Here is a 21,604-nt window from a genome sequence, read left to right as displayed (position 1 = left end):
AGCAGTCTGTCCCGGGGGGGCCACTGATCCCTGGGGACCATCAAGTTACTGCCAAAGTCCACAAACCATTTGCAGCCAAGTCTTGTCTGTAGAATGAATGAATACATCTCGGATACATATACACTATTATTTCAGATGAAGGTAGATGCCGTTGTGATGAACAGTGACTAACGAACCGAAAGGCGTTAAGTTCGTAGTAAATTTGTGTTATGTTGTCGTCTCAATGAACAGAATTAAAAGCACAATTCCTATCATGCGGGCAACCATTAAATTCTTCGACATTAACCAGAAGTTCTCATACTCAATTAGGACAAGAGTCACTGATCAGTACGCACAGACAGGATTAGTTTCCATCAGTCGGACAGCTGTTCCCTGAGCTCTGAGAGTTCAAGTTATATGAAGTTCTCAGAAAAAGATGAAGGACCCCACAGAGTCTTGATAAACCGAATTCTTGACAACTTCCGAGATTTGTTCAGTTTTTTTAAATTCAATAAAGTAAACCCAAGTTCATTATATTCTGCTCTTTCACTGACCTTAAGGACAAGTTCTTCCTCTGAAGTAGCAAGAGTTGAGCAACTTGGTGTACAATTGTCTTACTGTCTCTCAAAGGTGGGTGCTTGTTTTCCTTCTTGTTTAGGTTTCAGAGCCAACACACCACTAACAGTTTAGATCTTGAGGAGGACTGAGGAAGCCTTGCTGAATGAATACTCAGCACGATTATGTCTGTGGCCCCAAGAACGGTAGAGATTAAGTACTGGCCGCGTGTGTTGATCACTAGGGGAGTCTCCAGGCTTAAACACTTCTCTTTGAAACCTGACGCGGACAGATCTTACCAAAGACAATTCACGTATTCACTCTGCAATTCGTAATCGTTAACATGCTGTATTTATACAGGCTGATCTAAAATTAGCAGGGGACAGATTGGATGGCAAGTGAGTGAAACATGGGCTCCGTGCCATGTAGTGTTCTTCCCACAGTTCTGTAAACTATGTGGCACACTTGGTTGTCTAAAAACAACCGGCCTGTAAAGTTCAAGTTGATTATTAGTTACTGCATTGAAAATATTTTTCACCTTGCACCCTGAATCATGGAATATTTTATTTGGTCACCGCATGTTTAGAAAAACCATGTAAATGTAATTGACATGAGGTTGTCCCACAAACGGACACGCACCATAGCAGGAATTCATCTTCATTTGTTCACCCATTTATTCAGCAAATAGTTACAGAGCACTGGGTTCAAAACATCTAGTTTTAAACAACCTCTGTGCAGTAGTCACTTTCAAAAATGCCTCCCAACATGCATTCAAGGTGCCTTACATTTTCTCTAATTCTCTATGGTTGGTCTTCTTTCTTTTTTTTTTTTGAGCTGTTTTCAGGTCCCCCCTCTAATAGTTCCTTACCTATTCAAATATACTCAGTTTCTTCATATAGATAAGTTTAATACAACTAAATATAAATTTTTCCTCTCATTTAAAGCTGAAGAACAGCTTAAATCTCAAGTGTAGAGTTTGGAAACCGTAACAGTGTGTTTTAATTTTGATGGCATTGTCTACAGAAGGGTATTCTAATTGGGTCTCAGTTAGTACATCTGTTAAGGCTGGAAACTCACCTATGTGTTTCTTGGAATATAATAAAGCAAGTCACATTTCAAAGTTAGAGAGTGAATGCAGTATAACATTAATACACATCACTGTGGTCCAGAGTGAAGCCATGAGACTGAACAGGCTTCACTATCAAAAACCTCCAGAGTCAGAATTCCAGGGATGGTGTGTACCACCCACTCGTGGCTTGTACTTAAAAGCATCTCATCCCTCTCTAAAGATGCTTCTGCCTGAACAATCAAGTACATGCCCGTGAACAATAAGTAACTGTATGCAGAAAACTATTCTGCAAATCAAGAAATAGAGAAGGGAGAAGGTTGCAAATTCTAGAACTCACCGAGGACTGCGATATTTATTGGGGTGCGTGTCAACTGCTCTTTCAGCTGTTCAGCTGTACTTGACTTTCTTTGGAAAATTTCTTAGCTTTCCCCAATGCACGTACATAAACATGAAACTAAGGGCTTCCTGAGGTGCAGAAGTAAGGCAAAATTTGAATAGTTGGCAAGCCTGGAAGCACTGAAAGCAGAGGAAGTTCCAAGCTGACCTCTAAGTAGCTCTGTAGCAGGTGGTTTGGGTGACCGTCATTTTTCTTTGAGCGCAGAGTCGAGTTAAGCCTGTCTCTCTGCGCACGGTACAGCCATCGTTGGGCTGTGCAGGCCCCTCTCATGTTTGGTCGATTTGATTTTCCCTTCCTCCACTCTCCCCACTCTGCCCTCAACAGGTCCCCAATTGAATGTGCTTGATGTATGCCCTTTGATATTGATGTGTCCTTATAAACCAGAGCTTGTGGTATGCGTGGGTTTAGGTGACATAAATGGCGTTGTGCTGCTCTAGATCTTGTCTCATTTCTTACCTTTTCATGGAGCAATGTTTTAAAGGTCTCCTTGTGTTGCCCACACGTGAGCGCTGCGTGGTTTTCATCAGTACCTTCTGCTGTATTTCACATCTCCGTCCTCCAAACCTGGGCTGCCTCCAATCATCCTGATAAACGTTTCCATACATGTCCTCTCTGTTTATCCATTCTCTATATAATAGTTTGCATCTGCTAGTTCCAAACTCCTAACCCATCCCCCCTAACCCCTGCCCCTTGGCAACCACAGTTCTGTTCTCTATGTCTGTGAGTCTGTTTCTGTTTCGTAGATAAGTTTATTTGTGTCATATCTTAGATTCCACATATAATGATAGCATATGGTATTTGTCTCACTTCACTTAGTATGATCATCTCTAGGTCCATCCATGTTGCTGCAAATGGCATTATTTCATTCTTTTTTTTCAGCTGAGTAATATTCCATTGCATATATATACCACATCTTCTTTATCCATTCATCTGTCGATGGACATTTAGGTTGCTTCCGTGTCTTGGCTATTGTAAATAGTGCTGTTATGAACACTGGGGTGCATGTATCTTTTTGAATTAGAGTTTTCTCTGAATATATACCCAGGAGTGGGATTGCTGGATCTTATGGCAACTCTATTTTTAGTTTTTGAGGAGCCTCCATACTGTTCTCCATAGTGGCTGTAGCAATTTACATTCCCACCAGCAGTGTAGGAGGGTTCCCTTTTCTCATACATGTCCCCTTTGGACACTTGAGAGGTTTCCCGTGGAGTATAATGCCTAGAAGTGGAATGACTGGGTCCTGGGTTGCATGCAAGTTTAGTGCCCTAAATAATGCCACATTGCTTTCTGTGTACACCCATTGAGTGTCCTGTTTGCCCATATACACATTTGGTACTCTCCAGTTTTCTAATTTGGCCAGCCTCCTTAGTGTTTTAGGTTGCACGTCTCTGGTTACCAGTGAGGCTCAGCACATCTTCGTGCATACTGCTTTGTTATTTGTGTTTCTCCTCTGTGGATTGCCTTGCCATATCCTTGCCCACGTGTATGGAATTTTCTGGATTTGTTGGACTTATTGGATTGGATTTGTCCCCTTCAATTTATAGGATTGCCTTTTATATTCTAAACTTTACCCTATTGTTGGTTTTAGACATTGCGAGTATGTTTCCCTCAGTGTTTTAGCTACCCATTAACTTTGCCTATTTTTTGTTTCATTGACCAAAAATTCTTAAATCCTTAATTGATTTGATACGGTCAGATCAGTATGTTTTCACCTATTGATTGTTTTCTGGGTTTTGTTTAAGAAATCTTCTTCTGTACCCAAAGGCCACAGACATTCTCCTATTAGCTTATGGCTCCATCACATTCAGGCCTGAATCCATCTGCCCTGCTCCCTCAATGCCACTGTGAAGCAGGGATCCACCGTTATTGGTCTCAGTACTGAGCTGATTTTCCGAGCACCAGCTAATAAGCGATACATCATTTATTAAGTTCCCATTTCTGAGTCTAAATTAGTTTACAGCTTAAAACCTGTCTACTATTTTTAAGGAACCCAACAACTCGTAACTTATATATGTACTCCTGGGCTTCAGATCGGGGCTAAGATGCAGGCACCTCGCCAGTGTTATCAATGAATGTCCCACACCTGTGAAGCTCCATGTGGCTGGAGATACATGAACCAGATAATGAACCAGATCACTTAGACCTCAGATTCGTATACAACCAGCAGACAATCACGTTCACGCTCTTGGCCTTAAAAGATAAACACACGTTTGTTAGCAAATGCCCAAATATCAGTGCTTATCCTCTAAAACACACTTTCTGATTCTGGACTTCGCTATCTAACTGCCCATCACTGAAATGAAGGAGAAATATTCTTCAAAGCCGGAACATCAGTCATGCAAAAGCAGAAGGGATATAATGTCCCCCCAAGATACTCAAGTATTTCTTTAAAAAATGAGGATTGTCTCTGGGAGAACGATGCCTGCTCTGCGTACCTCTCAAAAGGAGGTGACAACGTATGAACATACTTCATCAGTGTAGAACGAGATCATGATTTTCAGACCCACCAACACCTTCATTAAGTGTACTTGGGGGTTCAAATGTGACTTGTTAACTGTTCCAGTCCCTGGGCAGTGGCGTAAGCTCTTAGTCACAAGCTTTCAAGGGGACGGCAGGTCTACCCAGGGCTCCCTCTGCTTCCGTGTTACAGTTTTATGATTTATTTCAGTGATAAACAAATTAGTGCCTGTTGATTGAAAAAGCAGTAGAAATAATCCTCATTTCTTTTTAGGAATTTTAAAGGTGGATTTTATCAAAAGGACTTATTATTTATAAGAAGCAAACAAAATTTCATAAAAATTGCAATTTCCCCAAATTTAAGTTGAAGTCTTAGTTTAATTACTTCAAAATAGAAATATAATACTTAGCATAATAAATTCCTATGAAGAAGAGGGTATAGGGCTTCCCTGGTGGCACAGTGGTTGAGGGTCCGCCTGCCGATGCAGGGGACGCGGGTTCGTGCGACGGTTCGGGAGGAGCCCACATGCCGCAGAGCGGCTGGGCCCGTGAGCCATGGCCGCTGAGCCTGCGCGTCCGGAGCCTGTGCTCCGCAACGGGAGAGGCCGCAGCGGTGAGAGACCCGCGTACCGCTCCAAAAAAAAAAAAAAAAATAGAAGAGGGTATAGACCAGAGAGCCTTTTTGTAAACGTGAGAAATCTATGGACTCTTTATCATTCAGGATAAGCCAGGTGTGCATGTAACAAACACTCCCCAGATCTCTGTAGATTAAAACCACAAAAGAGGGACTTCCCTGGCGGCACAGTGGTTAAGAATCCGCCTGCCAATGCAGGGGACGCAGGTTCAAGCCCTGGTCCGGGAAGATACCACGTGCCACGGTGCAACTAACCCCGGGCACCACAACTACTGAGCCTGCGCTCTAGAGCCCATGAGCCAGGCCTACTGAGCCCACGTGCCACAACTACTAAAGCCCATGAGCCTAGAGCCCGTGCCCTGCCACAAGAGAAGCCACCGCAATGAGAAGCTCGTGCACTGCAACGGAGTAGCCCCCCGCTGGCCACAACTAGAGAAAGCTGGGGTAGCAATGAAGCCCGACGCAGCCAAAAAAATAAATAAGTAAATAACATTTTTTAAATAAATAAATAAATAAAACCCCCGAAAGATTAACTGCTGTCTGTGCCACGTGGATTCACTGGGGCCTCCTCTCCTTGTCACAGAGTCCTCACTCTTTAATCTAGGCTGTCCTATAGCAGCCACTGCCTGGACCATCGCAGAAAAGGGGGAGTTCTAGAGGGTCCTGCTTTAGCAATTAAATGCTCACAACTCCTTGGCAAATCTGGGGAGGGGGCCCCACTCAATCACGCAGGACCGAGCACTACAGTCCTATCACGTCCCTGTGATGCGCTGGGGAGGGAGGAGAGGAAACAAAAACATTTTTGGCAAACAGCGCTCAGGAGATGAGTACCACCATAGATCTCTTTTAAAAGAAAAACAATTAAGAATACAGAATTCAGTTTGAGAAACACTGACTTAGGAAGATACATGCTTTTGAATGCAAATGTATGCAAATGATTACTACAAAGTAGCTTTCGCCTTCACAACTGGTTAAAAAAATAATTTGGTCAAAGTGTAAACACAATTTCAGAAGTTCTTACTGAAAAATAGGAACTATGATGACCCATTTCTCAGAGAAACCACAACTTCGGGGCATTGTGAGAGCAGAAAGAAGATGGTACCCAAGGCACCACAACTCTCGGAGCACATTGTTAAATAGAGGACAAGGAAGGGCAGCCAGGCCTCTCCTCAGTCACAGCCAGCAGGCAGGGCCAGCTCAGCACAGGGATTTAGAGAAAACACCCTGAAAAGATGCCTGTGAACCTAGCTGATGGCGAACACCAGAGAGGACGCCAGGACCACTGCCGGCTTGCTGAGAGGCTGGTAAGAGCTGGACGAAGGAAAACAGGAGAGGGAGCCGGTCCCGGAGAAGAAGACCCACAGGAATACAGGAGGCAGCTGACCCAACCCGAGGGCACTCTGAGAATACCATCCTGGACTTGCCCTGTCACCACGGCCGGGAGCACTTGTGCGATGGAGCCGATGTCGCCCTGGGTTGGCCTGGCTGTCGTTGGCCTTCATAGAAAGGGCTGGCAACCCAGAGACAGGGTGGTAGTGCCTCATGCTCCAGGCCCAGGCAGAAAGACACCTGCCAAGAATCCTCCTGGGCGAAGTTGCACTTCGGCTGGAATCCTGCAAACACCTGAAGCCCTGGAAAAGCTAGGAAAAGGAATGATGATAGGAATGCGGATGGGTGGAGATGTGGTTTGGCTTTTATTTGTGACACAGCAGATGATTTGTTTTATTTCACACTAGCTTTCTCCTCTCTAGAAGAATCCTTGGCTAACTAGTTACTTACAGATAATCAATTTGCCTATTTAGAACTAAAAATTTGTGTATCTAGACATGTTCCTATGGTTTAAGACGCTGGACATTCTTTTCTTAAATTTATAATTGGAGTTTTTTATTGAGATAAAATGACATAATATTAGTTACAGGTGTACAACATAATAATTTGGTGTTTGGTGTATTGCAAAGTTATCACCGCAGTGAGTCTAGTTAAGATCCATCACCATACATGCTTAATAAATTTTTTTCTTGTGATGAGAACTTTGAAGATTTGGTCATGTAGCAACTTTCAAATATGCAGTATGGTATAATTAGCTATAGCCATCAGACTGTACATCATATCCCCTTGATTATTTTTTTGGACATTCTTCATCATTTGATATTTAGAACTTTTCTGTTTCAGCAGCAATCAGTGACATTTATTGGTGCCACTGGGGAGTTCAATGACATGTTTAATCCCATCCACTCACATCAAATTTTGGTGTCCGACCCCTGCCAAGTTCTGAGTCTTCAGGATTAGAGTTTTAGAACTGAGAATGCCATCTGTTTTTCCCTCTCTCTGTCATGTGCTTTAACACCTCTCCTCCCCCAAATCCTCGCAGATTTGTTTTTAAGAAATGAAGCAGTGTTCCACCATGTGACCCACAGCTGCAAGCCATCAACCTTTGCTGATGTTAAGGCTGCACTTTGGATCCCTGGGGAACTCTAGAAAGATGCACTTTTGCTGTTCCAGGGAGCGAGCCCAGTTGTGGGATGGGAGGGGGACTCCCTCTCGGGCCAGACACAATCTCGGAATAAATACCTCCTCTACAGAGCATCCTCACAAAAGAGCTGGCTGAGCCCGAAGTCCAAAACAGGGACCACCAGCCATATGTGGCAGTGGAGCCCTGAAATGTGGCTGGTCTACACGGAGGTGTGATGTGAGAGCTGCACCGTGGATTTCAAAGATTTAGTGTGATGTAAACACATCAACTATCTCATCAGTAATTTCACGTTAATTACATGTTGAAATGATTGTACTGGGGGTAGATCGGATCAAATGCAACATAGTCTTAAAATTAATTTTGCCTATTTCTTTTTACCTTTTTAATGTTGCTACTAGAAAATTTAAACTGACGTAGGTGACCCTATATTTTTATTGGACGGCGCTGGTCTAAGTGTCTGGAATTTGATTTTAACTATTTTAATAAGCGTCAAATACTGATGATCATTTTGATTATGAGCATTGCTTTACCATATGAACTCTGTATGGTGAATACTTTATCTACTCTTGTTTTAAAGTACAATGAGGTTTTTAAAATTTTTCAAGCCACTGTGGGTAATTTCACAAATTCTCTTTTGTGGATGCCGGGCAGCATTATTGCCACCTAGAAGCCGGCCAGTGTTCTATGACGTTAAACATCTACTCCTGGACCTTCTGGTTCTGGCCTTCATCTGACCGATGGGGGTGTCCGTGAGGCGGTGGCGGCGGCGGGGATTGGTGTACCACAGCAGTCACCGTGCACTTCCCCTTGGCCTCACCCAAGCTCTCCAGCTCCTGATGCTTCTAGAAATGACCTATGTAGGTGGTTGAACTTTGGGCACGACTCCTGGTCCTCCAAATCAGTGAACCCCGAATCCTCAAGTAATATTTTGTTTGCACAGACTTCTTAGAGGATAAAAGGTTCTAGAGAACAGAGCATGTTGGGAATTTGTGACGACACTTACTAAGTCAGTGTTAGATTCAAGAAGAGATGAATTCCCCTTCTCATCAGTGGCTTCACCTTTCCTTGTGAAATATGACAACTGTTGAAAAATCCACCCACTGAGATCAAGCAGGTGAAACTGCAAGGCTGGGAATGCAGCTGCCTGACGCTGTTCCCTCCCCTGCCGGCGCCAGACCCTACCGATCAGCTGGGTTCTTCCACCTAAACCCGGGGGACTCATGTTCCGTCTTGGCCAAGAAGAATAAATGCTAGGAGTCAGCAGCTGAGGCAGGACTTCGTGGATCATCCGGGCTTCTCACCCGAATCTCCAGGGAGGTTGTTAATATGCAGATTCTGATCCGAGGTAGGGCATCTTTAACAAGCTCCCTGGTGACCACACTGTGGACTCATGGACCACACTTTGAGCAACAGGGTTCTCCAAGCGTCATTTACTTGTGTTCACATTTGTGAGAAATTACCCTGTCTAAGGCCTGGGAGATCAACAGTGCCAGGTGAACATTAAATATACCTGGTAAACTTAAGAAAATCTAATAAAAAAGAAATCCATTCCGTTTTTTAAAAAAGGCACAATGACAGTTGTCTTTACAAGGGGCTTCATGTAGGAGTACCTTGAAAAGAATCTCCCCACCTAGTGCATTGTAGTATAAGGTACAGTTTACTAACTGAAAAGATTTTTGAAAGTGCCAAGTGAATTATCGTCTGGAAGTAAAATATCTCTGAAATGTTGTAAAAATAATATTAATGTCAACCGCCTCCATTTCTGAGCACTCACTGTGCGCCAGGCGTGTGTGTTGCTGACCTTAAACAAAATTAACAGTAATTGTTATTTAGCGAAAATGAGTTTACTCGGGAATAGCAAAGGAATTACATTTTGGGACACGCAAACTATGGCAATCCATAGCCCAGTCTGAGGAGACAAAGGGAAGGTTAGCTTTAATTAGGTTCTGGGAAGAAATTGGGGAGGGTCATTTTGAACAAAAGTTCATTGGAGGATGAGAGTTTGGGGTTGACAGTTTCACGTCGGTGGCGTTGACAGGCAGTTTGCTGTTACTGAGGACTGTGGAAATCTTTCATCCTCTGCTGTGTAAGTTGAGGTGGGGTGTATGTGCTATTCATATGCTACTGATGAGAGTTTAAATAATGCGTTGGTAAGAAAATGTTCTGACTAAAATACAGCATCTCTAGCTTGACTCTGGCTGGTTGTCTCTCTCTTTTATTAAAAATTATTTTCTTTATTTTTTTATTTTTATTTTTAGATGTTTGGGGTAGGAATTTATTAATTAATTAATTTTTGCTGTGTTGGGTCTTCGTTTCTGTGCGAGGGCTTTCTCTAGTTGCGGCAAGCGGGGGCCACTCTTCATCGCGGTGCGCAGGCCTGTCACTATCGCGGCCTCTCTTGTTGCGGAGCACAGGCTCCAGACGCGCAGGCTCAGTAGTTGTGGCTCACGGGCCTAGTTGCTCCGCGGCATGTGGGATCATCCCAGACCAGGGCTCGAACCCGTGTCCCCTGCATTAGCAGGCAGAGTCTCAACCACTGAGCCACCAGGGAAGCCCTAAAAAATTATTTTGTATTGAAGTATAGTTGATGTACAGTGTCGTGTTAGTTTCAGGTGTACAGCAAAGTGATTCAGTTTTACATACACATGTACCTATTTTTTTTCAGATTCTTTGCTCTTACGAGTTATTACAAAATATTGAGTATAGTTCCCTGTGCTATACAGTAGGTCCTTGTTGGTTATCTATTTTATACATAGTAGTGTATATATGTTAATCCCAATCTCCTAATTTATCCCTCCCTGCCTTTCCCCTTGGGTAACAAGAAGTTTGTTTCTTGACCGGAAACCAATCCCATGTCAGGAGAGCTCTGAATACCATATTTATAACAGATTGTTATTTACAATGTCTTTCTCTTTCTTGGCAATTTAAATTAAAATGTCAACTTCAAGAAGTGTTTCAGAAAGGCACCAGAAAGAATTGTAAATAGAGCTGGACTAATCAAAAAAAGATGACTAAAGTATGCTTTTAACATCATTGTTGATGTAAAACAAAATCTTGGCAGAATTAAAAGACAATTAAGAGTCAAATAGAGCAAATAGCCATTAGTTCAGTAAATGAGTGTCGGGGCACCAGCGTGTACAGTTTACCTGTGAGCAACCCCTTTTTCAACGAGTGTCATTACTAGGTAACAAGACTCCAAACAGACAGATGTTGCCAGGAGCATTTCCCATCTTCCTTTGCTCCTAATGAAAGCAGGCAGACACCACTTAGATGGATAAATGTGTGACAAAATACAATGCCAAGCTAGATACGAAAGATAACATTCTGCATGGTTCCATTTATATGAAATTCTAGAAAGGCAAACTGTAATGACAAAACGGAGATGAGGGTTTGCCAGGGGCCAAAGCTGGGGGCAGGGAATTGGCTGCAAAGAGACAGGAGGAGATAGTCCACATCATGATGGCAGCGGTGGTTATATGACTCTACACATTTGTCAAAATTCATTGAAATGTAACTTAAAATTGCTGAATTCTACTGGACATAAATTATATTTCAGTAAAGCAAATTTTAAAATCTATCTATCTATCTGTCTATCTATAATAACCTGACATAGCATTTCTATTCTTTTGTACCTGACTCAGACTATGCAAAATCTGGTAACGCTTTGACAATAGAAAATAAGCATGATTTAATTTAAAAATATAGAGCTAGAAGTTGTTGTAAAAGAATAAGAGCTGCAACAGTTACTACACATGAGTTGCCAAGACTTTCCTGGATGAATTCCATCCAAGATACGGCTTTTAGTCTCTCAAGGTCTTTGGACACCCAGAAAGTGGGTCATCTTTCAGAATATCTGCGTCACTGTAGAGAGCGTGTTAGTAAATCAAAGACCAGCTGGATTTGTTCTTAAACTGGCAAAATACTTGCTTGGAAGCACTATTAATCCTTTCATTTACTGAATGGGGAAAATTGGTTTTATGGTCTCGATTACCTTCAGTTGCTATCAACACTTCGTATTCTGTTGGTGTAGGATATATACTAGGCATTGAACTTGTGCTTAGGAAAAGCAGAGATCATGTGACTGCTTGATTCTAATAAATGTTAAGTTTGAAATTAAGACTAATACTAAATATTTTTATGGAGTAAATTTGAGTAGTGAAACAATTCTTTTCATTCTTTAATGCAAAATTATTTTGCCTAAAGTATTCAGTTACTATGCAAAAGCATTGTTCTGGACTGAATTCTCCAGATAATTCTGCTTTTGGCAACAAGTAACAGGAAACCAACCTAAATGGGCTTAGACAGTAAGCACAGTTCCAGGCTCCTGGATCTGGGATTCTAGAGATAGAACAGCATCCAGGGTTGTTTAGACCTGGGTCTCCACACTGAGCCATGGTTTCCTCTCCTTCTCCACCCTCCACTCGGCTTCTCTCCTGGGGGTAGGATGGCTGCTAAGACCTATTTGAGCCCACTCTTTCCTCATTAATTCCCTGAGGGGAGAGAGAGAAGATTCCTCGGATGCCTCTGACTTAAAGGCAATGAAGGACTTTCCCAGAAGCCCTTTCTCTCATTGGTTCAAATTCGGTCACATGTCTATCCCTCATTGGTTCAGAATGGGTCATGTGCCCAGTCACTGACATAAAGGATAGAATTACCCTTGGATGATCAGACATCCGCCTACAATTGGAAACAGAGTCAGCTTTCCTGACAACATGAATTGATGAAGTATGTGTGTGGGGGGGAGGGGGGATGGTGTAGTGGGGGGGTTCTACTAAGAAAAAGAAAGGGACAGTGATACTGAGTCAATGACAAAAAAAGGTGCATAATGTCTAATTTAAATCCATCGCTTTACAAGTGAGTTATCTTTTCTTGCTACAAAAGTCATGTAGGTTTAAATTTTAATTTTTTTTAATAATGAAATATTTTCTATACCCCTGTTACCCAGACTCAACAGTTAACTTTTGCTGAGGGTATTTAGGAGATCCTTCCTTTCTTTCTTTTTTTTTTTTAAGATGTTGGGGGTAGGAGTTTATTAATTAATTAATTAGTTTTTGCTGTGTTGGGTCTTCGTTTCTGTGCGAGGGCTTTCTCTAGTTGTGGCAAGTGGGGGGGCCACTCTTCATCGCGGTACGCGGGCCTCTCACTATCGCGGCCTCTCTTGTTGCAGAGCACAGCCTCCAGACGCGCAGGCTCAGCAGTTGTGGCTCACGGGCCTAGTTGCTCCGCGGCATGGGGGATCCTCCCAGACCAGGGCTCGAACCCGTGTCCCCTGCATTAGCAGGCAGATTCTCAACCACTGCGCCATCAGGGAAGCCCCAAATTTTAATTTTAAGAGAATATTGATAGCCAGAAAGAAGAAAGTAAAAGCCACCTTAATCCCACTACCTCTGAGAACCATTAATGATATGATACAAGCATACTTTTAAAAAATAAAATAAATATACTCTGCAGACACAGTACAGCATAATGGTGAGCGATACAGACTCAGGGAGCAACTTCCTGGTTCAGCTACTCCTTGTCTGTCTTCGTTGGGTTAACTACTTAGCTTTCCTGTGCCTAAACTTCTTCTTCCCTGTAATGGAAATAACAGTACCTGTATAAGTTCGTCCAGCACTAACCCTCTAGTTCAGAGGTTGGCAGTCTACCGCCTGCAGGCCAGACCTGGCTTGCTGCCTGTTTTGTAAATAAAATTTTATTGGAATCCAGCCACAGCCATCCATTTATATATCCACTTATGGCTGCTTTCACAGAGCAGTGGTACAGTCAAGTAGTTCCAGCAGAGACCTGATAGCTCACACAACCAAAAGTACTTACTATCTGGCCCTTTGCAGAAAAAGTTGGCTGGGTTAGACCATCAGAGCTCTATTGTCTTGTGAGAATTTAACATGTCATAATTCTGTGGTCATGTAGTAACTTAACTAGCCTGGAGACCTGATCAGGAAAAAGCGACATCTGCAGAGCAAGAGGTATTTATTTTATGAGTTAGAAAGAGTTAAGAACCACGAAGAGCTGAAAAATCCCCAAAGGTGTTTAAGTGTCAAATTATCTCTCTGAATTGACTAGAGATCTTGAAATATGTGAAGTTTGATTTCCCCTAAACTCTGGGATGTTGACGTTGGATGGACCAGAATGAAAGTAATTTGTTCAGTCTTATCTAAGACATATGAGTCATGGCTATAGGCAGAAAATAAGAAGATTGAAGAGGAAATAAAAGAGAGTCCATAATAAATTGTTTTGAATATTGCTTTTGAAAAGAAAGGATTGTCCCTATCTGTGTGGTCTGAGTGAACAGTGACGTACATGTGTGTACGTGAGCAGAGCTGTCGGCTCTCCCTGGAGAGAAGAGAACAGTCTGAGATGAACATGACCCAGGTCTAAGTTGTGGAAAAACCCTAAGTGAAAAGATGAGAATCACTGGAATAAGTGATACATTCATGGAGGAAAACGGCTCTCATATGATGAGTGACTTTAATCTTGAATTTAAAGGTCCTCAAAATCTAAATTATTTTAATCAAGGCCAACTTTTCCATAAAACAGTGTTTTAGCTAAAGATTAAATACTTGGTCAAGTGCATAATGTCCTTCTTTAAAATTATACAGAAGTCACCGTCAACTACAAAGAAGTTTTCTAGAATAAAAAGCTTTTTATACAGTCAGCAATGCAGTGAGAGGATTAAGAACAGAGGCTGTCCATCAACTGCCTGGATTTCAAATCCTAGCTTAGCCACCTTCCTTCTATTGAATCCTTAGTGTCTTAAGCCTTGTTTTTCTTATCTATAAAATAGGATCAATAAAAGTACTAGCTTTAGAGAGTCTTGATGAGAATTAAATGAAATAATTCATGTAAAGTACTTAGGCCAGAATCTAAGAAATATTGCACACTCCATAGAAGTTAGCCATTTTAATGTGGGCAATATATAGAAACTAATAGTGAAAAAAATTTTGATAACCTACCATGTAATAATATACAGTCATCCCTTGGTATCTGTGGAATATTGGTTCCACAACCCTCTGCAGATACCAAAATCCTCAGATGCTCAAGGCCCTTACATAGAATGGGTCTCAGTTGATGCTCTGTATCCACATGTTCTGCATCCACAGATTCAACCAGTCACAGGTCCCACGGTCGGTTGAATCCACAGATGCAAAACCTGTGGGTGTGAAAAGCCAACTGTATTGTGATATACTAAGTTCTTTCACTTACGGTATTTCTGCTGTATTTTTGGAGCAGCAAAGGTGAAGGTAAGGGTCTTAGAATTTCATTTTAATAAGGATTGTATTAGTGACAGTACAGGTCGACTTGCTGCTGAAACACTGCAAAAATACAGTGACAAAAAAGAGAAAAGTTTCTTTTTCTTTAACATGCCCACCCAGCGTTGAGTAGCCCGGCGCTAAAGGCAGCTCTGTTCCATGAGGTCCTCTAGGACCCAGGTTCCATTTATCTTGTTTCTCCATCTTCGCCTGCAATAGGTTGTATAATCAAAGCCATTTCACCAGCATTGTCTTCTTCCATCCTTCAGGAAGGGAAGACAGTGAATGAAGAGCAAGCCATTTCCTTTTTAAAGGATGGGGCACAGAGCTTGTACACATGGCTTCTGCTCCCACCTCATTGCTGAGATCTTAGTCACTGGGCCACCCGTGGTTGAAAGAGAGGCTAGAAGATATGACTTTAGCTAGGCTTCCATGCCCCCAACTAAAATTCCATGGGTTCTCTTACCAAAAGGGAGATGAAAAGAATGGATGGTGGAATCAATTAGCAGTTTTCCACCGGTGTTGCTATGGTAACTACTAATACTGCTTCATTGACCCCGAGATACTGTTAATTTTGAGACACATCATCATTTTATGCAACACTCAGTAAGAAAAACCATGCTATTGAAACTGGGCACATTGCTTTCTTATCAGCCGAGTTGTAGGACACGTCCTAATTTCGAGATTTTTCAGCTGTGAAGAGTGTGTGTCTTGGTATAGAAGAAATACAGTACTGGAAAGACTTAGGAAAAGAAAGTGATCTAAAGACATCCATTTTTCAGTCTTCTGTGTGTGTGCCTTTCCTTGGGGCAAGCATAGGCAGCAGATATGCAGCTTCAGGTGACCTGTTGAGCGTGATGTTTAGAACAGGTGATTGACGAGGTATTGTACTATCCGCGTGAATTTAAGTCAAATTCCTACGACTGCTGGTAGAGGGACTTTTGACTCAAAGTCTTGGGGAAAAGTTGCCTAGATTTTCACTCATTCTGGACCGGATCTGGAGTTGAGTAAACAGACAGTGAGGGTCCTGTTTTTGCTAGCCAGGGTTCTCACTTAACAGAAGGACAAAGACCGAGGGCTATAGTCTGAGGGAACAGACATGGCCATGGCACTTGACTTCCTGTCTCAACATTCAGTCATCACCCAAACACTGGCTGAACACCAAGCACTTTGCTTGGTGCCACAGCGCAGTCCCTGCCCTCCAAGAACTCCAGAGCTCATGCAGGGAGAAAAATAAGTAGACCCGTAAAGGCATGCAGTTGCATATGGGCTATGATAGAAGTCTGGTAAGTAGAGGCACAGACTGGAGATCATCAGTTCCCAAGTCCTCCCAGTGGCAGGGAAATCAAGACTGGGGAGGTGTAAGGACTCTTCAAGCAGAAGTAACAGAATAAGCAAGTGCATGGAAACGCGAAACAGTGGTCACTTCAAGGGGACTGAGTTATGATCCCTTTGGCACACAGGAGTAGAAGCAGTGGGTATGTCCAGCTTTGTTTCCCTTACAGTGCCTTATACATAGGAGGCAAACAGCAATATTGTTTTAATCGAATTAAAGAAAAGACCAACTTCTTGGATGGCCAAATAGAGATGAGCTGAATTTTCCTGGATCAAAAAGATGCCGGATTCCAGTAAATGGACAGAAGCAAAAAGATACCTTTGGTGCCACGCTTGTTCGGGAACTTACTGTTATTCTAGCTTATTTGGCAACTTAAGGTTTGAGGATTTAATGGATAAAGGAACTTGTTTGGAACTGCTTTCACCAGTTTTATGCTTATTTTCTCCAATTTAATAAATGCATAAGTGTATTTTACTTTAGAACACACCTTTTATCCTTGTTTACTCAGAGCATATAGTACTGCTGGTATTACCGTAAGAATAGATTCTCAATGCAGCAAGTACATCTTTGTGAATTTGACCTCTTACAAAGGCTAGAGAATTAAACTTCTTATTCTCAGGTTTTAAGATGTAATAACGAAAGACCCTGGTCTGTTCAGTAAGATCATCTGGTAGCTTTGAATCTGGTCAATGACAAATCTATAATATGCAGATGTCTCTTGCTGTATATTGCTACTGAAATCTGCTTCTCTTATATAGATCACTGTTACAGATGAGGAAGTTAGTAATCCATCCTTTTTAGATCTGGTGAGAACTCCCCAAATGAGGAAGTGCACACTTATACTTATGTTTGCTTGGTAAGTTTGACTTGTGATGGATTCAAAAGCTTGTGTCAAATTTACAATGCATCCCGTCCTTCAGATCAGGTTGAAGTTATCTCTTACTTGTTCTCCCTTGTCTTTCAATGTTGCTCCAGGTTCACAAGTGCTGTGGTTTATCAAGGACTTGTCATGCGCCTGGGAATTACAGGAGGCAACCTCTATATCGACTTTTTCATCTCTGGAGTTGTGGAATTGCCAGGAGCCCTCTTGATCTTACTAACCATTGAGCGTTTTGGTCGGCGCCTACCCTTTGCAGCAAGCAATATAGTGGCAGGAGTGGCATGTCTTGTCACTGCATTCTTACCAGAAGGTAATTGTCCCCTAAGTCTGTTTGGCAGCCAAGAACTTGAAAAAAATCTTAAAATAATCAAGAATGGAGAACTTGTCTTTAGAAAATGGACCATAGCATCAAAATCGTAGTGCCAGTCGTGCTCTAGTGATGTCACTCTGTTTTCTGCCTAACCAGCCTAACTACTTTGAGTATAAAAGATCGGTTCTATAGATTTTTCTGTTTTCTCCATTTCTCAGTTCATTTATGGATGAAATAGATGTGAGAAATCTAGCTTGGAGTGATGTAGTTTACTTTTTAAAAAATTTTAATTGAAGAAGTAAAAATTATAATTGAAGTTTCAGGTGTACAGTATAGTGATTCATAATTTTTAAAGGTTATGCTCCATTTATAGTTATTATAAAATACTGGCTGTATTCCCCGTGTTGTACAATACATCCTTGTAGATTATTTTATACCTAATAGTTTGTACCTCTTAATCCCCTACCCCTATGTTGCCCCTCCCCACTTCCTCTCCCCAGTGGTAACCCACTAATTTGTTCTCTATATCTGTGAGTCTGCCTCTTTTTTGTTACGTTCACTAGTTTTTCGTATTTTTTAGATTCCACAGATAAGTGATATCATACAGTATTTGTCTTTCTCTGTCTGACTTATTTCACTTAGCATAATGCCCTCCAAGTCCATGCATGTTGCTGCAAATGGCAAAATTTCATTCTTTTTTATGGCTGAGTAGTATTCCATTGTGTGTGTGTGTGTGTGTGTGTGTGTGTATATACCACATCTTATCCATTTATCTGTTAATGGACACTTAGGTTGCTTCTTGGCTATTGTAAAAACACTGCTGTGAACATAGGGGTACATGTATCCTTTCAAATTAGTGTTTTTGGTTTTTTCTTGGATATAGACCCAGGAGTGGAATTAATGTCATTTATTTCTGATCACCTTTATCCAACTTAATTTTGTGATATCATTGACCCTGTTTCACATTTCTTCCACGTGGCCAATCCCATGTGAAACACTGAGGTTGCAAAGGGAAGGAAAACACGTCTTGACTTCAAAAGGTTGACAACCTAGTGAGGAATATAGACACTTCAATGCTCTCACAGCAAACTGTGATAAATGAACTAATAGAATGATTTACAAGGTTTAGAAATAGGAAAAAAAAGGTGCAAGAAGTGATGAATCCATGGGGATAGTCAGGAGAAGCTTCCCAGAGGTGAAAACTAGGCACGTATGAAGAAGGAAGAGAAGTGTGCCCTACAGAGGGGAAGGCTAGGAGTGATTTTACAAAGGAAAGCATGGTTCTCAGAAGTACGCACCACCTTTGATCGTTCGGGAACCAAACGTTCTTTGTTATCACAGGAATATCCTGGCAAGGAGGCTGAGGGATCATCTGTCACCAGTGGAGATGGCCTCACAGCCAAGGCCAAGCCAAGAGCTTGGGCGCGGTCTTGTGAGCTTCAGGTGGAGGACAGGTGGCCTCCAAGTGGCTGTTGCAGTTTGGACAATGGCAATGAGGAGGAGAGAGGCTGAGAGCAGGAATCAAGGTCGTGGCAGTCGGGCCTGAATGGGAGACAGTGATTTCAGAGATGTTTCAGAGTTAAATTGGGGGGTGGCGGGGGCCTTGATGACCGGTGTGTGGTACAGAGGTTGTCAGTGACTCCAAATACACTGTTAATGGAAAGCCGGTTATCTCTGCCTCAGAACACAGCGGGCACTGGACAGAGGAAGCCTTTCAAACTCCCAGGGAACGTGTGTTTTAGAGCAGATCTATTATTTCAGCATTTCAGGTGGTGTGGGGTGGGAGGTGGCTGGCAGAGCTGGAGTCTCTGTTAGTTCTTTGTGTCAGCACAAGAGAAGCTGCCTTTTCTTTTGCGAATCCTCTGCGGATCAGGGAAGAACTGATAATACTGTGGAAGTCGAAACAGTCAGACATTTACAGATGAGTTTATTAATTAAATAAGGATTTATGAAATCCCAAAACATCAGATAGACCCTACCTATTTAAATAAAATTACAGAAATGCCCATCTTCAGAAGAGAAGGGTGGAAAAAAGATGTGAAGTCCTGTCATACTGGAATGGTTGATGATAAACAACTGACTGTTTACATTTATCTCATTTTTCTTGAGCGTATTAGTTTCCTAGTGCCGCTGTAACAAAGTACCACAAACTGGGTGGCTCGCAACACAGAAGTTCATTCTCTCACACACCTGGAGCCTGGGAGTCTGAAATCCAGGTGTGGGCCAGGCCATGCTCTCTCTGAAGGCTCTAGGTGAGGACCCTTCCCTGCCTCTTCCTAGCTTCTGGTGGTTGCCAGCCATCCTCGGCATTCCTTGACATCATTCCAATCTCCCCTCCATCTTCACATGACCTTCTCTGCATCTCTGCGCCTTAACTTAACCATTATATCCGCAAAGACCCTATTTTGAAATAAGGTCACATTCTGAGGTTCTGGGTAGACATGAACTTTGGGGAACACTATTCAACCTACCACATTGAGTTAACACATTATAAGAGCTGGGGAAGAGATTGGCCAATGCGCATCTATTTAGTGTCTTTTAATTTCTGCCAGTAAACTAAGAATAGAGATAGTGCAGTGAACAAGACAGACGTAAGTTCTGTCCTCGGGAATTATGCACAAGTTAGTAGAAGGTGACAGATCAGGAACATTGGAGACCTCACTGTTCTTTCTGTTTTACTTCGGCACTTTTTCGTTTTAGGTTTAATTTTTAAATGTAGTTCCCTAAGACAGCGTCATCTGTTCTCATTGCATCTGGAACAGGAATCAAATATTAATTACGTATTCACTGCATATGAAGTTAGGAAAGTGGAGAGAAAGAGTAATGACTGAAGTGTGGCCCATCTTTCCATTATGTAACTTTCCCCAGAAGATCTTCTCTGGCCTTAGATTGACTGGGATGACTTTAACGTGTGTCGCATTCAGCATGATCCCAGAAATCATTGAAGATCGTACGTCCAAACCAATATTGAAGGAACTAAGGGGGTGAGAATCAAGCTATTTTATAGAGAACACTCTCATATATTAGAAAATATAAGGCAAAGAATAGATTTTTCTGTTTGGTCCGATCAGTTTTATTTTGTAGACAGAATTTCCCAATTTAAGCCTTAGAATTGTTCTCAGCAACATTGAAAATGAATTGCTCTTATTCTGGATACATTTTTATTTGTATATCCTGCAGATTCGGCCGCTTTTATAGTCACACGCTGGTCATAATTGACTGCTAAGAATAAGTTCAAATCCCTAATGCTGGGGGACGCAAGAGGGAAGAGATATGGGAACATATGTATATGTACAACTGATTCACTTTGTTATAAAGCAGAAACTAACACACCATTGTAAAGCAATTATACCCCATAAAGATGTTAAAAAAAAAAAAGAACACTGAAAAAAAAAATCCCTAATGCTGTGTGTGAGTGCCACATATTAGCAGAGGTTTCTTGCTTGTGTTGACATCCTTACTTCCACTTAAGGGAACCTCGGGACTTGGTTACTTGGGCTGTTGAATTAACATTAGAAAGACTTTTCCTCTCAGCCTTTCTTGACATCATCACCAGGATGACTGCCCCTGAAGAGAATACTGAGTAGCCTTCTAGGGGAATCAGCTCTAAAATTATCTCAGAGAAAATGGTTTAACCAACTTTCCATCCACTAAGCATGACTTTTCATGGTCTGAAGAATGAACTTCCGGAAAAGAAAGGCTTTCAGGCTGTATCCTCATCTAAGACTCACTATTTCTGACCCCAATTTTTTTATTTTATTTTATTTATTTATTTATTTTGCAGTACGTGGGCCCCTCACTGTTGTGGCCTCTCCCATTGCAGAGCATAGGCTCAGCGAGCCCGCTCCGCGGCATGTGGGATCTTCCCTGACCGGGGCACGAACCTGTGTCCCCTGCATCGGCAGGCAGACTCTCAACCCCTGCGCCACTGGGGAAGCCCGACCCCAATTTTTTAACTCTAATTAAAGCCTGAAAAATAAAGAGCTTTCTAAATCCATACTCACCTGCCATCTTTAATTTGACTTTATTCAAGATGGCTGCAAACTCGGCAGTTTGGGTAAGTCTTTTTGAAATGAAAAAGTTGTCTCGGACTTTTCTCTTTAAGTAAAAAGTAAGTCTGTTTATCTTACTTACTAGGAATTTTCACTACATTTTATTTCAGAACTCAGAGCAGATGGTGCATTCAGAGGAGATGTAAAATTGTGTTTGTTTAAAATCCTGCGTCCTTTCTTCAAAACTTGAGGTATTATTCTCAGTAATCTCT

General features: G+C 42.0%; 1 protein-coding gene across 1 annotated transcript in view; it reads left to right on the top strand.

Moving 5' to 3' along the window:
- Positions 1–21,604, top strand: part of SLC22A3 (solute carrier family 22 member 3) — an 85,976-nt gene that overhangs the window by 52,651 nt on the left and 11,721 nt on the right. Inside the window, exons 6-7 of the mRNA XM_065888959.1 lie at positions 16,909–17,006; positions 17,126–17,340. Of these exons, the coding sequence (XP_065745031.1) occupies positions 16,909–17,006; positions 17,126–17,340 (313 nt within the window). The remainder of the gene's footprint in view (positions 1–16,908; positions 17,007–17,125; positions 17,341–21,604) is intronic.

Source organism: Phocoena phocoena, chromosome 12 (genome assembly GCF_963924675.1).
Source record: "Phocoena phocoena chromosome 12, mPhoPho1.1, whole genome shotgun sequence".
Taxonomy (NCBI): domain Eukaryota; kingdom Metazoa; phylum Chordata; class Mammalia; order Artiodactyla; family Phocoenidae; genus Phocoena; species Phocoena phocoena.
Note: the sequence above shows the minus strand (reverse complement) of the source record. Positions and strands in the feature narration are given on the sequence as shown.